Source organism: Pholis gunnellus, assembly GCF_910591455.1.
Source record: "Pholis gunnellus genome assembly, chromosome: 21".
Taxonomy (NCBI): Eukaryota; Metazoa; Chordata; class Actinopteri; order Perciformes; family Pholidae; genus Pholis; species Pholis gunnellus.
The window spans coordinates 16,587,940-16,603,108 of NC_136548.1; the positions used below are offsets into that span (position 1 = coordinate 16,587,940).

Genomic DNA, 15,169 nt, shown 5'->3' on the forward strand with positions numbered 1-15,169 from the left:
AAGTTAAACGTAAAAACGTTTGGAGGTCATGTCCATACTGTAATTATTGTGACTATTTTCAACACTTTATTTTGTAAGAATGCTTATATTTGCTTATATAGTACAGCTGAGGCTGCTGGGAATGTCATTTGTTTACAACCAAATACCTTCAAAACTAATACTGGATGAACTAAAGTGTTACAGTAACGTGATGATGTCGCTACATGAAAAGTCAGAGGATCACCAAAGTTATTACAGTTCATCACAGTTCATCATATTTTGATGAATATCAGGAAAGTATTGTGCTTTTTTAAGGATTATTGTGACAAGAAGTTGTCATATTGTCCCCTGAATATTCCTGTTCAAATAAAATGTTGCTATTTTTCCTCTATTTTATTTATGCAAAAGTCTTTTAAGACTGCTTGTTTTTCCAGAATGTAACATTTGAGAACTGCTTTTGTGAAATGAAAAGTATAAGGCACCAAAAAAAAAAGGTACTGTTTTGATTATCGATACTGAAACTTGGATATTGTATTGGCACGAGTATCGGAAAATATCAAACATTTCTAAGCCCCATAATAAGTTGCTTTCATATGAATGTTTGTTGTCATCCTACGAATTGTCTCAAAAACCCTCCCAGTTATCGTTTAAACCTGCTAATGTTCAGGTTTACCGTCTTGTTTCACTCGTCCCTAAAAATGGAACATACGTATGTACGTGAAATAGTTATTTAAAGGTATAGAAGTGGGTTGGTTCCATGTTTCAGTGCTCTTCTTCCCCTTATTTGCCTGTGTGGTGACAGACGGCCCTCCCACTGCTGCAGACACTTTATTCTTCGCCCTGTTCACAACCTTCTCATGTCTGCAGAGAGATTCGGGACAAACGTGTGAGGACATCAGCGCTCTTAATATTTATTTTTGTTGTCTTTTGCATGTCATCATGTGCTGGTTGCTGGCTGGATGCTGTGGGCTCGCTTTGATCAGCTTCTCAGGTAAATGAAAACTCTTGCAGTTTAACAAGTGACTGAAAAACAACAATCACAGTCTTGGTGCTAAATATATTGTGAAATTCTGAATGTTATTACAGCATCAATCATTTCATAATGTTTCAGACATTTAATTGTACTTTTTACGATTGTTTAACCGCAGCTACAATGCATATAAGTGTTTTGCATGTTATTTCTGACTCTTCAGAACCATTACTTCCTGAACATCTGGGGGAAAAGAGGAAGTTGTCTTCTGAGACAAACACTATAGTTATTTCAATATACTGTATATACAGTTTACCTTGTCCAAGTTATCTTTCAGGTTACTTTATTTCAGACCTGTAGTCTGTTTCTAGAGGAAGATGAGAGAGATTTAAAGTATATATCCAAACAGAGCACATTTAAAAACCACAACAGTGCTAACCGTGCAAAATCAAGTATAGTAAAGACAGTAAAACAACATAACAACATAAAACCATATGGAACATAAAAACAGATGGTTAACATTAAAACACAAATCATATAAACTATCCATTCCCAACATGAATAAATAGACTTAAACACAACTTTGATGCATACATTGAGCTTTAGGTTGGATTAACTAATGCATGAACTCTCGCGTTTTAAGAGTATTAAGTGAAAGACTCACGTTGCAGTTTCTCAAATACATTTGCTGCTTTTCTGTATTTTATGTCTTGTAAAGTTTTTAACTTTGAGTTTTTACTTCCCGTTGAACAAAATGAGCAACGTGGAGCCATCGCTTTGGGATCTAAGAACGATGTTTTTTGGACATTTTTTGGACATTTTATTGATTAAATTATGAATCAATGAATACAAAATAAAAACACAAATCCATAATAGAAATTAATTATCGTTTGCAACCCTAATGACTACAATTAGCACCCTCATCACTATAACCAACCTTAGGTGTTATTTTTCCATATCTTTACACCACATTACGCCCAAAACACAAAGACATCATTTGAACATATATGATTTTTTGGATTCAAGCATGTAACCTTCAGCATATCATTTACAACAGTGGCGTAATTCTATCCTCCATAACGCCATCGGTAAACTTTAAATAGTCATTTTTTTATCCTCTCCATATCCACTGAGTACATTATTCTTCTTGGCATCATTTTTGGGGGAACACAGTCAATTGCTGAAGACCAGAACTGCAGGGGACAAAATAAAGCCAAATTATCTGCATGCATGTTTGAGATGTACACGTGACTGCTGCTGTAACTGTGCCACAATGTCCCTCAACCTTCTTTTGTCTGCCTCAGTGGCCCTAAACCGCGACATGCAGATCACCCAGAAGCCCCGGTTCTACGGTGTGAGAACCAAACGCAACGTGGCCATTGGCTGTCTGTCCAGCCAGGACCTCCAGCCGGCCAAGGTGCAGTGGTACAAGGCCGATCCGTCCGACGAGCAAAATCCAAACGGAGGCATAATAGTGTCAGGACAAAGGTTTCAATTTTTTGACAGCAATCCGCGACAAAAGTTTCTCGTGATCCGGGATGTGCAGATAGAGGACGGAGGAGTGTATTTCTGCAGGTTAAACAACACATGGGGACCTGGGACTGCACTTCAAGTTGTCAGTGAGTAACCTGTGTCTACATGACATCGTATGCATACAGACACATGATGCTGTGTTACTCCGAGTGGATATTTACTGTGATTTATCGACGTCTGTACCAACACGTATCGTTCCTCTCACAGGACCCATTGGCCTTCCCCAGGCTCTGCATAGGACCAATATGAAGGATGGTCTCATTATCCTCCAGGGCCTGGTGCTGGCTGGCTGTATTGCTGCCATACTGATGCGCAGACGACAACTGGTGAGGAACAAGATGACCAAAACACTTCTGTGCAAAGCTGTGCTTTACCAGACTGCACTGCTCACTTAAAGATGGAATAAAGCTGAGGATGTGCAAAACAATATTCACATTCAGGGCCAAGATAACGTACAAATCAAGGAAGAAGTTGATTATTTTTTTCCAAGTAATGTAAGCTTTTGGGAATAAAACGGATGTCTGTGATACTATAGACGTGTTGCCAGGTCACAGCTAAAATGTAGGCCTTATGCAAGAGCTTGTTTATTAATACATTTCTGATTTATCAATTAATTGTTGACAAGTTCCCGGTCCACAAGGTAATGGACTTCACATTGCTTGTTTTGTCTAACCGGCAGTCCAAACTCCCAAGTATTCATATTATTTATAATTTTATAAAAGATAAAAGCAGCATATCATCTCATTTAAGAAGAGAGAAACCCTGAATGTTTGGTATTCTTTACATGTTTTGTTACTCATGAGTTACAGCAGCCACGCAAATGAAGTAACGTTAGTTAAGAGGCAAAATACAATAAACAGTCATAAATAATTAACAACGACAACATAAAAACGAAACCATGAGAATTGAGACAGAACTAAAACCACGACCACTTAGTTACTGCTGGTAATGTTGCATCTTTAAATCAACACCACCTGTAACGTTGGCTCTCCTGCATTGATCGGCTGCACTTTACAAGCTCGTAACACAACATTTGGAAATACACGTTCAACAACATCGAGCCCAAATATGTGTGTTAGGCACATTGACGCCAACTGTTTTAGGAACATAGATAATTGCCACTTTGCTCACACACATGTTGCCCAGTAATGTAACAGCACTGTGCACTAGCGTTGAACATTGAACATGGGTGAGGTGCTCCGGCAGTACTCTGGCCCGATTTGTCGTCACGGCCGGTGGATCCCATCGCAAGATGGTCTCTAGTTTGCATTACTTGTGATAAGCTTACAGAGCTGCTCAAGCTGAAAGATAACATACCTAATTTAGTATGAAGATACAGGAAGTTCTTTTTACCAGTTTGCCAGTGCCATATATGCTTAAATTCCCTTTCCATCCTTCTTTTATGACTCTTTTGGTGAAAGGGTATGACAGTCTAAGTGATGTAGTGTTGTTACAACTAACAACTACACACCTTTTCACCATTTTTACACACAGCTAGCTTGTCTTGCTTTAACGTTAGATGTTCCATGATCGAGCCTTTAGATCAATATAACACTAGCTAGCTTACTTCTTTTAGCCGTTTTTTAAAGATTAACGTTGTTTCTCAATAGCTGGTGCTAACTCCTAAAATGCATCTTTTTTATTTATTCTTTATTTTTTTATTAACAGTTGGAAAAGAAGGACAGCATCTACGAGGAGCCTGACACTGATCACATCTATGAGGTTTGTTTGCTTTCATTATACATTTATATTAAACAAAAGACTGAGGTGTAAGAAGTACTTAAAAGTACTAATATCATACTGGAATAATCCACCAAATGTCCAGCATTCAAAACCTTAATTAAGTAAAAGTATCTCAGTATTATCAGCAACATGTACTTAATGTACCAAAAGCATTGATTGTGCAGTAAAATGTTCCCTGTCAGTGTTTTACTTTAAGATGTTTCTTGGTTAATATAACAGCTGCGTTAATGTGTGTGTTTCATTTTACTGCTGTAGGTGTTTTAAACTCCTTTTGTTGGGTAGTTTAATCTACAGCAATGCTTCATATTCTATAAGATCATCATTTACAGACAGTACTTGTGAAGACGCATCACAGCTGCAGGTTTTTTTACAGCAAAATACACGTGCAAGACACACGAGTCTCCTCGCACCACTGAGCTCAAAACCACATTATTATCTTGTTCTGTCACTGCAGCTCTCGGGTTCTTCATATAAACTCAGCACGACACAGTAGGCAGAACTTTTGTGTGTCTTTTTTGTGAGAATAATAACTTTGGAAAGTAGAATTTGTGGGTTGAAAAATAGATTTTTTTTATTCCTGTAGTGTTCTTGTAGAAATCATAGAAGAGCAATGTTCACGTTGCCACTCGGAATGCTTCACATCAATGTACAAGAAAACAAGAGGAAGCAGACAATCTTAATGCGTAGACCTGTACAGTCAAACATGTAGTTTAAAGTATTTATAATGAATTATAATAGGAGAAAAAACTCTTGACTTTTCAGTACAAGCAGCAGCATCCTGTACAAGCTTTTGTTTTATTTATACTGATTTTTTGGAAAATAATCTTCTGTTAGATAGAGAAAATGCTGTTTTACTGCAAGGTTAAAGTCAAATAAACACGGATTTAATGTGCTAAGATAAGAAAATGTGTTAATTGTGAGCACAGTTTCTCTGTACTTTGTAAAGCTATAACAGTTAGAAACATCAGAGATCTTTTTTTTACAAACAACAGGAAAGATATTTAAATGTCAGCCACTCTGCTGTAACATTTAGCAGCTGCATGTCTTTTGTCTTCTGAGTCATGTCCGAATCACTGACTATGCAAATTCAAGCTGTACCAATGTGCCCAAGCAAACGCGTTAAGCTTAAACTGTGCATGTTAACCGACTTAAATCTTATTTCCGTGTGTCAGGGTTTGGCGATCGAGACGTGTGGCGGAGATCTGTACGAGGAGCTCTCTGTGTACGCCCAGGCTGACGGAGCCGAGGGAGCCGAGGCCCCGTGGGAGTGAGACAGCCTCACAGTAACAGTAGATGGCGGCCGGCATGTCTCGGCTTGGAGAAACAGACAGAACTACTGCGGCAAATCAATGTTCTGCTGTCAACATTGCTTTGTCAGCACAAAAACTATTTTAGCCACCAAAAAAACCCTACGTCAGTTTAAGTGTATACGCGATATTCTGATTATATCTCACTGCTTTACCTCACTGTCGCAACTCCTGTGTTTTGCGAGGTTGTCAAAGGAGTCTGGTGTCTCTGAAGAGAGCAGATAGCGGCCTCCGTTCCCTGACGGCGATGGTAAAGCAGTGACAATATTCCAAATATAGCCCACACTTTTTTTGCTGCTGCCTCCATCCACAGCAGCATGTTGCTTTGCTCTCCAGTACTCCTGTCTGTTACTCCAGATACTGTAGTAATACACTGACTATGGAAAAGTACTTTGTTCAACCCCACGTCTACTAATCGGATCATTCCCTTTAAGAGTACTTGAGGAGATTTGTCATTTTTCCTCTAGTAACAGTTTGTTTATGAATGTGCAACAATGTAAAACGCTTGCTATGCCCGCTGTTGATTTTATGCTGTTCAGTAACACTGGAGTGAATTAATAAGCTGTGATTTTAATTGTACTGAAGTGTAAATGAAGAATTCTGCAATTCAGATTCGACAGCTGACATGTTGGTGCTTCAAGAAGCTTTTTCTGTCTTTATATATAAGCTGGTGTGTATTGTTTCATAATGACTTCTCGGTCTATTTCATCTAAATGTTACAGCGTGTGCATCAGAGCCTGAACTAGACCCTGCTTGATGTTTGATTATATATAAAAAAAATATTATTATTCCTTTTGTTTGTGTAACAAGATTAAAAACAATAAACACGTTTCCTTTTGCTGGAGAAAGTCTTATTTTTATTGGCTTTTACAGGTAAAAAAGTACAAAAATAAACTTAAATAACAAGTTGATCAACAACATTGGTTTAAAAAAGCTGCTGGTTGAATAGAATATCAATAAATACAAACAACTCAGGACATAAATAAGCAATAAAAAGATAAATAAATAAATATATAAATTAATTAATCGGACATGTTCTAGTTGGTGAGTAGAGACAGAACCAGCTGGTCTGCTCTCATCAGATGGGTTTTCATCTCCTTCCTGATCAGCTCCCAGGATTCAGCACTGTGGCCCTACAGACACAAGAATATCATCGTTGTTAAAACATGATCAATGCTGCAGGTTGATTGACTGATTAAAAGATCATTGACGGACACACTTACCATTTGCTCCAGGACATGACGAGACAGTCTCTTGAAATGCATCTGCAGCTTCTTGTTCTTCTTCTTGTGGCCGTGGCTCTTAATCTAAATGATTAACAAATAATTAACTGTTAACTTGGTACATTTACTATTAGTTGATCCTCTCAATCAGCAGGATTCATTAGTTTAATAGAAAGCAGTCAAAGAACCCTGATGCATGTCTTTAGGTTTTTTCGGGAACAAGTACAGCTCTGTTAATCCACCCTGAGACTTACACAAGACTGAAGGCCGTCGGCCTGCTGGGTCACAACAATGAGAAAGTGGTCCACTGTGGTCTCCTCCCATGATGCATTGCTGTGATCCTCCTCAAACAGGGCAGCCATCTCCTCCAGAATCTGAACTGTGAAGCTGAGTTTGTCCTCAGCCTGGAAGAAGAAGAACAAGAGAGATGGCAGTTATAATAAGATACACTTTTCTGTGGAAACTATTTATTACATTCAAGGAGATCAAATCAAACCATGAGTTTGTGTTTTGAGGATGACTTACTGATGCTTTGGATGCCTGTCTGTACAGATCATTAGGGAAGTTCACTTCAGCATCCTCAGTGGTGTTAGTGGAGTTAAGAGCCTGCATCACACAATATACATGTAAATAAATACAGTAAAGTAAACTCATTCAGCGACTTTAAAGAATATCCAGAAGAAGTCCACTTACCATGGTGTCTATTAGATCCAAAGAGTTTCTACTGTGCTGTCTGAATTTATGATCCACCCATCTGCAGCTCAGCGAGGAGACTGAACTGTACAGACTGAGAGACAGACACACCAACACGATCCTGCAGAGCATTTTCAACGAGATGTTAATATTCCCTTTGTATGGAGCGAATAGAGATTTCTCTTGTGAAGCAGTTGTTCTGTTGGAGCAGAGCTGCAGCGCCTCATTTATACTGCAGGACGCACCTTTTTCACTTTCCAGACACCTGTGGGAAACACTGAATGAACGGCGACTTGTTCGCGGTCAACCTCAGCCTACATACTTGTATAATGTCAGTCACACATTTCGGATTCTAATTAGCGTCCTGATGAAAACCTCCCGCAATAAAAGCATAAACAAATATCACAATAATGATAAAAAAATGAGCTTTTAAAAAGATGGAACACCTAAAAAAACATAAAGACAAAAACAACTCACTATAAAATATTAGAATTGTTTACTATTCGATATTGTAAATTATATGATTTTTCTATGAATTTTATTGCGATTTATTTTAGACCAAATACAAAATAAAGACCCAAAATGAATACTTGATTTTTAAATGAATGCTATGATAATGATTTGAGGCTTTTATAAAAGGTGCATGTTTATTCTACTTCGGTAGTTTGAGGTGTTACTTTGCAGATTCCATTTCCCTTTCAGTCTGCACGCTCTCCGGTGTGATGGTGTAATCAAAGCAACAACAACAATCATTGTTTTATTCTTGTCATTGCGTGATTCATTATGTTTGGATTCCTCTTAACCGTTCGTCAATATTCCCGCAACGGGACCTGATTGTGTCCACTAGGGGCCATACAACGGGAAGTTCCCGTCCAGAGAAACTGAAAGCTGCTCCCTGGCTGCGGCCTGCGCTCTGACGCGCGTTCACATGAATCCGTCAGTGACATTTCACGTTGTTTTAACAAGAACATGGCGGCTTTGAACATGAGAACCAGAGAAGGGGATTCTGCTTCACAGGAATCATGAAAATCGATTTTACAAAGCACAGGCCTATAATCCATGAAGTGGAGAAGCAGGCTTTTATTTAGTTAATGGTCCATTTATTGTAATTTGTATTTTCAATTTGTGTTTTTTTTTTACAATGCATGCTGTAATATAATTATCGATGATCGATCAGATGATAAATAAATCAGGCAATAACATAGATCCTTTTTTATGATCTTATTTATTCATAAAAGCAGATACAAAGGAGGCTCAGATCTTTATATTCCACCACAGTTACCTCAGGGAACAATAACTCAACTATAAGTATAAGTACCTGAAGTATGAGCTGCAAACTAGAGTATCAAAAGTAAAAGTTGACTTATAAAAATATCATGCTTGATCAACTTAGAAATAGCAACATTTTGGATAATATTATTATATGTAAAATAAATTATACGTGAACATAATTTTGCAAGTAAAAAGATTGGATGAGATTACATAACTACACCTTGTTATAGGAAATTAACAAATGCAGATTATCTTCAAACTATATATTTTCATGTTAAGATAATAACTTATATTCATATCTAAGTTTAATGTCAGGAGTTTAGTATAAATCAGATGTTTAGGAGATCCCTGACCTCTCCAGATGTACCAAGACAACCTCAGTCCAGAGATCCACGATGAGAAAGGAACCTGCTGTCTGAAGTTTTGGTTATTAAAATATATTCGTTAGGAAAGATGTATTGAAGATCTAAAATTCCATATGGAGTTCTTATTAAAAATGTAAAAATAGAAAATATGATTTAGCCTCATCATACAAAATCCATCCTGACACACAAACGTGAAATTTTTTCTTCGATAAACTCATTTGGAAAAAAAGATGTGAATCGGATTAGACTATTAATCCAAAGAAACATACATCAAAGGGTATTAAACTGGTGATAAACTCCATATCATATTTAAATAAGTAAGATCTGTGAGAGGCATTAGATCTGAACAATGTTGTTTTATTGAAATAAAATAAAAATCCAAACCTTTTATTCGTGTGACAGAATGAAGGGATTTAAACTTGCTGGAAGAAAGATACTTGTATTGACCACGACATAAATTAATATATAACTCATTAATTAAATAAATGAACACACTCTGATTTCCATGTTGCAGCGTGAGAACGTCACATGTTATGTACGGAGTCGCTTCCGCTTTCACTTTGGGGACGCGCTTTCAAATCCAGTGTTAATCATTAATGATGAATGTTATTAACACTTTATAAATACATGAAATTTCTTGCTTCAAAAATCCAAAACAAGTAAACATATTTAAAGTATTAATTGGCTCATTAAAACCCAATCAGAGAGACAAGAAGTTCATTCAAGAAAACTGATTTTGTGTCTTTGTTGCTTTTAAAAGTCGCCAAAATATTCCCACGTTACACCCAAAATGTTTCCTATCACACAAATCAGTGTGATGATAAATAGTGAGCTGTGTTTGTGCTTGTGTGTGGCTTTACTGTATTATGGTGAAGCATTTTAAAACTTCATTAAAGGCAACATTATCTAAATGTGGCATAAATCTTTCATTTGGCCGCTAATTAGAATCCGAAATACGTGAGTGACATTCTTCATGTATGTATGTTTGAGGTTGACCGACATTCATTCAGGTGTCCATGTCTGGAAAGTGAAAAAGGTGCGTCCTGCAGTATAAATGAGGCGCTGCAGCTCTGCTCCAACAGAACAACTGCTTCACAAGAGAAATCTCTAGTCGCTCCATACAAAGGGAATATTAACATCTCGTTGAAAATGCTCTGCAGGATCGTGTTGGTGTGTCTGTCTCTCAGTCTGTACAGTTCAGTCTCCTCGCTGAGCTGCAGATGGGTGGATCATAAATTCAGACAGCACAGTAGAAACTCTTTGGATCTAATAGACACCATGGTAAGTGGACTTCTTCTGGATATTCTTTAAAGTCGCTGAATGAGTTTACTTTACTGTATTTATTTACATGTATATTGTGTGATGCAGGCTCATAACTCCACTAACACCACTGAGGATGCTGAAGTGAACTTCCCTAATGATCTGTACAGACAGGCGGCCAAAGCATCAGTAAGTCATCCTCAAAACACAAACTCATGGTTTGATTTGATCTCCTTGAATGTAATAAATAGTTTCCACAGAAAAGTTTATCTTATTATAACTGCCATCTCTCTTGTTCTTCTTCTTCCAGGCTGAGGACAAACTCAGCTTCACAGTTCAGATTCTGGAGGAGATGGCTGCCCTGTTTGAGGAGGATCACAGCAATGCATCATGGGAGGAGGCCACAGTGGACCACTTTCTCATTGTTGTGACCCAGCAGGCCGACGGCCTTCACTCCTGTGTAAGTATACGAGACAACTGTTAGTCACAACGTACAGCTTTATGTGTAACATTTAACTCTCTGTTACTCTGAAGTCCTCACAGATGTGTCAGGTTTACAGCTCTGTGAAGCTTTACAGGTGAAATATTATACATTTTAAACATTTATTTTCCTCTGATGAATTTAGATTAAGAGCCACGCCCACAAGAAGAAGAACAAGAAGCTGCAGATGCATTTCAAGAGACTGTCTCGTCATGTCCTGGAGCAAATGGTAAGTGTGTCCGTCAATGATCTTTTAATCAGTCAATCAACCTGCAGCATTGATCATGTTTTAATAACGACGATATTCTTGTGTCTGTAGGGCCACAGTGCTGAATCCTGGGAGCTGATCAGGAGGGAGATGAAAACCCATCTGATGAGAGCAGACCAGCTGGTTCTGTCTCTACTCACCAACTAGAACATGTCCGTCTCATCACGAATATGTGCTCTTATGTGCTGACATGCAGTCTATTTATTTATTTATACATTGATTTACACGTTTATTTATTAAGTTATTTATTCATTTATTAACTTATTTATTGATTTGATTATGTATTTCTTAACACCTTTATTCATTTGGTTTCTTATTTATGTATTAACTTATTTTTTTAATTTATTATATTTATTAACATATTAAATAATTTAGTAATTTTTGTATTTTTTGATAATGTATCTTTCTGTGTTGATCAATATTCTTGTTTTTGTGCTTTGAGCAAAATGTGATGTTTTTATATTTCTTATGTTATAATCAATAAAGATTATATTTCATACAGTATATGTGGATGTTTTCTGGTTTTATTGCCGTCACATAAACAAAAGGATGCAGATTTTTCCTTTTCATGCGTTCAATCAAACAACATGCAGGAACACGTGTTTCTATATTAATACCGCTCACAGTACTTACTCCTACTGAAGGTACAAGAACTGATATTAAATCATCAGGTCAGAGGATTAGAGAGTAATATGAGTGTACAAGTACAACTTTAAACTTTTAAAATCTCACCTTTTAACAGATACTTAAACATGAATGAATCTCAAATGTCAACCTCTTTGTTCTTTAACTTCGGCACAAATAGGAATAATTTATAACTCTTATCTGACACAGCAAACACAAAACACCTGCTGAGAGGTTTTTGTTATTGATATGATTTACTACTTACTACTTTATTATCAGATTTATCTGCATCACAACACACATTCATATATTCTGTAAATCAACTCTACTGAAGGTATCTGTATACAGTGAGATACATTTCCTGCCACTTTTCTGTTCCACACACATATTGTACTTTTGTCTCTATATTTACTTGATAACTTTCAGATTCCGATATTGTGTAATAATGCAAAAGATAATCAGCAAGTAACTTAACGATGTGTTGTTATATTTTAAGATTTATTGATCCTGTGGAGAAATGCACAAGTTACCCAGCAGAAGGCGACATAAAGTTCAGCATTAGCTCCACTTAAGCAACATCAAAGTGATGAACACACTTTAATGCATCACTAAATATAATTTAATATAATACATATAACTCTGAAATGAGACATTCTTGTGGGCTTTTACTTTTAGCTCCAGTATATTTATGTTTTGATGCTAATTTTGTTGTATTTTTACTACACTCTGAACACAGGACTTGTACTTGTACCTGAGTATTTGTACACTGTGGTACTGCTACTTTTGCTCAAGTTAAAGATCAGAGTATTTCTCCCACCACTGGCTGTACTACTACGTATCTGCTCTGAGACTAGGTCTTAGATTTCTGACTGCACATATTAAAAGGATGTCGTCTCTGGATGATAATAATCATTTTACATCAAACACCAGATTTAGTCCCACAGGTCAGACTGTTCCTCTGATTACACTGCAGCAGCTAAGATACACCTTAGTTTTGTTGTCTGCTAAATGTTTTGTTATGATATATGAAACAATGCAAACTTTGTGATGCAGATGAATCTGATAATAAAGTAAGTAGTAAATTAGATGAATAACAAAAACCTCTCAGCAGGTGTTTTGTGTTTGCTGGGTCAGATAAAAGTTATACAATATTTATGTTTGTGTCAAAGTTAACAAAGAGGCCGACATTTGAGATTCATGTTTAAGTATGTGAAAAAGTGAGATTTTAAAATTTTAAAGTTGTACTTGTACACTCATATACTCTCTAATCCTCTGACCTGATGATTTATTATCAGCTCTTGTACCTTCAGTAGGAGTAAGTACTGTGAGAGGTATTAATATAGAAACACGTGTTCCTGCATGTTGTGAACTCATCAAAAGGAAAAAAACAGTAAACACATCCACATATACCGTATGAAATATAATCTTTATTGACTTTATAAAAACATCACATTTTGCTCAAAGCACAAAAACAAGACACGTGATCAATGATTAAATAAATAAATATCTTAGTAAAAAAAGAATTAGATAAATAAATACTTTAATAAATAAATGATCAAATCAATAAATAATGTAATAAATAACCAACCAAATGAAAAATCTCATGAATTAATAAGTTAATAAATGAACAAATAAATAAATACGTTTATCAATAAATAATCAAATAAAAATCTCATTAATGAATAAGTTAATAAATTAATAAATAAGTTAATAAATGTATAAATAAATAAATAGACTGCGTAAGAGCACATATTCGTGATGAGACGGACATGTTCTAGTTGGTGAGTAGAGACAGAACCAGCTGGTCTGCTCTCATCAGATGGGTTTTCATCTCCTTCCTGATCAGCTCCCAGGATTCAGCACTGTGGCCCTACAGACACAAGAATATCATCATTGTTAAAACATGATCAATGCTGCAGGTTGATTGACTGATTAAAAGAACATTGACAGACACACTTACCATTTGCTCCAGGACATGACGAGACAGTCTCTTGAAATGCATCTGCAGCTTCTTGTTCTTCTTCTTGTGGCCGTGGCTCTTGATCTAAATTCATCAGAGGAAAATAAATGTTTAAAATGTATAATATTTCACCTGTAAAGCTTCACAGAGCTGTAAACCTGACACATCTGTGAGGACTTCAGAGTAACAGAGAGTTAAATGTTACACATAAAGCTGTACGTTGTGACTAACAGTTGTCTCGTATACTTACACAGGAGTGAAGGCCGTCGGCCTGCTGGGTCACAACAATGAGAAAGTGGTCCACTGTGGTCTCCTCCCATGATGCATTGCTGTGATCCTCCTCAAACAGGGCAGCCATCTCCTCCAGAATCTGAACTGTGAAGCTGAGTTTGTCCTCAGCCTGGAAGAAGAAGAACAAGAGAGATGGCAGTTATAATAAGATACACTTTTCTGTGGAAACTATTTATTACATTCAAGGAGATCAAATCAAAGCATGAGTTTGTGTTTTGAGGATGACTTACTGATGCTTTGGCCGCCTGTCTGTACAGATCATTAGGGAAGTTCACTTCAGCATCCTCAGTGGTGTTAGTGGAGTTATGAGCCTGCATCACACAATATACATGTAAATAAATACAGTAAAGTAAACTCATTCAGCGACTTTAAAGAATATCCAGAAGAAGTCCACTTACCATGGTGTCTATTAGATCCAAAGAGTTTCTACTGTGCTGTCTGAATTTATGATCCACCCATCTGCAGCTCAGCGAGGAGACTGAACTGTACAGACTGAGAGACAGACACACCAACACGATCCTGCAGAGCATTTTCAACGAGATGTTAATATTCCCTTTGTATGGAGCGACTAGAGATTTCTCTTGTGAAGCAGTTGATCTGTTGGAGCAGAGCTGCAGCGCCTCATTTATACTGCAGGACGCACCTTTTTCACTTTCCAGACACCTGTGGGAAACACTGAACGGCGACTTTTACGCGGTCAACCTCAACCTACATGTATGAATGTCACTCACACATTTCGGATTCTAATTAGCGGCCAAATGAAAGATTTACGCCACATTAACTGGTTTTAAAATGCTTCACCATAATACAGTAAAGCCACACACAGGTACAAACACAGCTCAATATTTATCATCACGCAGATTTGTCCGATAGGAAACATTTTGGGAGTAACGTGGGAATATTTTGATGACTTTTTTAATTAAATTCATGTCAATGTGTTAATGACACAATTATTAATTTAGATATGTTAGATTACTTGTTTTCTCTTTTGTATATTTGAAGCGATATAATACATGTATTTAAAAAGTGTTAATTCAGTTTGCAGGCTCACGTGTTAAATAACGATTATTCTCTATTTGTTGTAGTTAGTATTTAGTGATTTAATAACATTCATCATTAATGATTAACGCTGTGGATTGGACTGCAGCGTGTCCACATGCCAATCATGAAAAGAAAGTGCTTCCCCTGAGTGACAGCGAC

The 15,169-nt window shown here is 36.8% G+C and overlaps 4 protein-coding genes across 4 annotated transcripts; 2 read left to right on the forward strand and 2 right to left on the reverse strand.

Annotated features, from left to right (window-relative positions):
- Nucleotides 1-835: 835 nt before the first annotated feature.
- Nucleotides 836-6,372, forward strand: cd79b (CD79b molecule, immunoglobulin-associated beta). Its single transcript, XM_079183284.1, has 5 exons — nt 836-970; nt 2,254-2,568; nt 2,690-2,808; nt 4,151-4,204; nt 5,398-6,372. Exons 1-5 carry the CDS (start codon nt 919-921, stop codon nt 5,494-5,496), a joined length of 639 nt encoding a protein of 212 aa, XP_079039410.1. The 5' UTR covers nt 836-918; the 3' UTR covers nt 5,497-6,372.
- A 140-nt stretch (nt 6,373-6,512) lies between these two features.
- LOC306713291 (interferon a3-like) lies at nt 6,513-7,580 on the reverse strand (the record flags this gene model as incomplete). Its single annotated transcript, XM_079182944.1, has 5 exons — nt 6,513-6,665; nt 6,756-6,839; nt 7,010-7,159; nt 7,281-7,361; nt 7,449-7,580. 5 exons carry the CDS (start codon nt 7,578-7,580, stop codon nt 6,570-6,572), a joined length of 543 nt encoding a protein of 180 aa, XP_079039070.1. The 3' UTR covers nt 6,513-6,569.
- A 2,654-nt stretch (nt 7,581-10,234) lies between these two features.
- On the forward strand, nt 10,235-11,241 carry LOC306713292 (interferon a3-like; the record flags this gene model as incomplete). The annotated part of the gene is made up of 5 exons (XM_079182945.1): nt 10,235-10,366; nt 10,454-10,534; nt 10,656-10,805; nt 10,972-11,055; nt 11,146-11,241. The coding sequence occupies 5 exons, from the start codon at nt 10,235-10,237 to the stop codon at nt 11,239-11,241; spliced, it is 543 nt and encodes a 180-aa protein (XP_079039071.1).
- A 2,251-nt stretch (nt 11,242-13,492) lies between these two features.
- On the reverse strand, nt 13,493-14,499 carry LOC306713293 (interferon a3-like; the record flags this gene model as incomplete). The annotated part of the gene is made up of 5 exons (XM_079182946.1): nt 13,493-13,588; nt 13,679-13,762; nt 13,929-14,078; nt 14,200-14,280; nt 14,368-14,499. The coding sequence occupies 5 exons, from the start codon at nt 14,497-14,499 to the stop codon at nt 13,493-13,495; spliced, it is 543 nt and encodes a 180-aa protein (XP_079039072.1).
- Nucleotides 14,500-15,169: the final 670 nt, after the last annotated feature.

Excerpts from the sequence above, each read along its gene's own strand:
- cd79b (XM_079183284.1), top strand. The coding sequence starts at position 919 with ATGTGCTGGTTGCTGGCTGGATGCTGTGGGCTCGCTTTGATCAGCTTC. Across the intron at positions 2,569-2,689 it reads GACTGCACTTCAAGTTGTCA|GACCCATTGGCCTTCCCCAG; the intron begins GTGAGTAACCTG and ends TTCCTCTCACAG. Across the intron at positions 4,205-5,397 it reads ACACTGATCACATCTATGAG|GGTTTGGCGATCGAGACGTG; the intron begins GTTTGTTTGCTT and ends TCCGTGTGTCAG.